This window comes from Macrobrachium nipponense, chromosome 23 (genome assembly GCF_015104395.2).
Source record: "Macrobrachium nipponense isolate FS-2020 chromosome 23, ASM1510439v2, whole genome shotgun sequence".
NCBI lineage: Eukaryota > Metazoa > Arthropoda > Malacostraca > Decapoda > Palaemonidae > Macrobrachium > Macrobrachium nipponense.
Genome location: NC_061090.1, coordinates 82504224 through 82505989, shown reverse-complemented (window position 1 = coordinate 82505989; position 1766 = coordinate 82504224). Strand labels below are relative to the sequence as shown.

General features: G+C 38.2%; 1 protein-coding gene across 1 annotated transcript in view; it reads right to left on the bottom strand.

Moving 5' to 3' along the window:
* Window positions 1–121, bottom strand: part of LOC135202245 (accumulation-associated protein-like) — a 52033-nt gene extending 51912 nt beyond the window's left edge. Inside the window, exon 1 of the mRNA XM_064231521.1 lies at window positions 101–121. Within this exon, the coding sequence (XP_064087591.1) occupies window positions 101–106 (6 nt within the window). The 5' untranslated portion in view covers window positions 107–121. The remainder of the gene's footprint in view (window positions 1–100) is intronic.
* Between the last annotated feature and the right edge of the window lie 1645 nt (window positions 122–1766).

Genomic DNA, 1766 nt, shown 5'->3' with positions numbered 1-1766 from the left:
CTGACACGATCGAATCATATTTCTCGCCTAGCTAAGGCGGTGGGTTGGGTATTTGGGGCGTCCGGCTGCTGAAGAAATGCCAAGGCTTTCTCCCACTCACCTTCATTTCGACTGATCTACGAAGTAAGACACCGGTAAATATCATCCTTTGAATGTGAAGAATGTGAGGTCAGTTTTGTTTTGGACACTCAAGCACGAATTCGAAGCTGTTCGACGTGGTCGTTATTGCGATTCCCATTAACATTTTTCTTTCGCGACGCTGTCTTTAAATGAAAGAGACTGTAACAAAACGTGAGCTCATTTTTCCGAACTAATTTTGCGATGTCACCGCCACCACAATGCACGAGAGACAATGATGCATCTTGCTTACTATGTGAGGGAACTTGTCAGAAGTAGGTGCATACTGTCGGAAGGTGGAAGGTGTCTCGTTATTGTTCTTCTCTCTCTCTATGTATGTATGTATGTATATATATATATATATTTATATATATATATATATATATATACGCACTCATATATATGTACATATTTAAATCTTTGATCTAAAAACGCTATATCGTCCTGTCTTCCATCACGGCGCCCTGGTGAATGACTTGTCTTGACCTGTTCAGGCCTCGTGATTCCTTGAAGGACGCGCATTGATTCCATAAAGTCGAAAATGATATATATATATATATATATATATATATATATATATATATATATATATATATATATATATATATGTGTGTGTGTGTGTGTGTGTGTGTGTGTGTGTGTGTGTGAAATATTCTACAACGTTCTACAGTTCAGACAAAAAAACTGTTTTTAAAAACATCCTCGAACATTTTAAATACAACAAAGGTATTGACGGCTGATCTTGATGCGATTTTTTTTTTCTTTTTTAGAAATGTCAATTCCCATTGCACTAAAACAGGAAATGCCGAGATTGACAGATAGATAGATGTATAAATAGATAGATAGATAGACAGAGAGACAGAGGGATAGAGAGTACTGAGACTAATTCAGAAAAAAAATTGACGATTTGTGCTCGTAGATGGCGACACTTTCCCTCGTCCAGACTCCGGCGCCTCATCATGGCATCAGATGAACTGCAATTTCCGCAGTGTCTGTTGTCCCACAACGCCTGAAAAAACGCGTACTGCCACTTCCACTTATTTCAACTTTCGTCGCCAATGTTTTCGATGTTTTGTTGCACATGCGGTGCTCTCTGCTTTGACAAATGACGACACGACAAAAGTGCTGAACAAATGGCCTTGGTGCTGCCTGACTGCGTTGATCTTGGAAGCCCGTTCGTATTTCGAGAAATGACTTCCTTCCCGCTCTGATAGAAAGTGATGAGAAGTTGAGTATATCTTGAGTTTTAACTAGACCAGTGAGCTGATTAACAGCTCTCTCTTAGGGCTGGCCCGAAGGGTCAAATATATATATATATATATATTATATATAATATATATATATATATATATATATATATATATATATATATATATATATACATATTTTTTTTTTTTTACGTGGCTAGGACCAATTGGTCTCGTAGCAACGAGACCTACAGCTTATTGTGGGAATCCAGACCACATTATATCGAGAAATGAATTTCTATCACGGACCACCAGACAGGTGGGCGAGCACGAAAACCACCCGTCCTACGAGGAACTGGGAGAGAGTGATGGCTTAAGTTTTTACCCCGAAAGCGAAAGTTTATGCAGGACTATCAACAATTTTTTTTTTATATGAAAACTGATAACACTAAGTGTTCATGT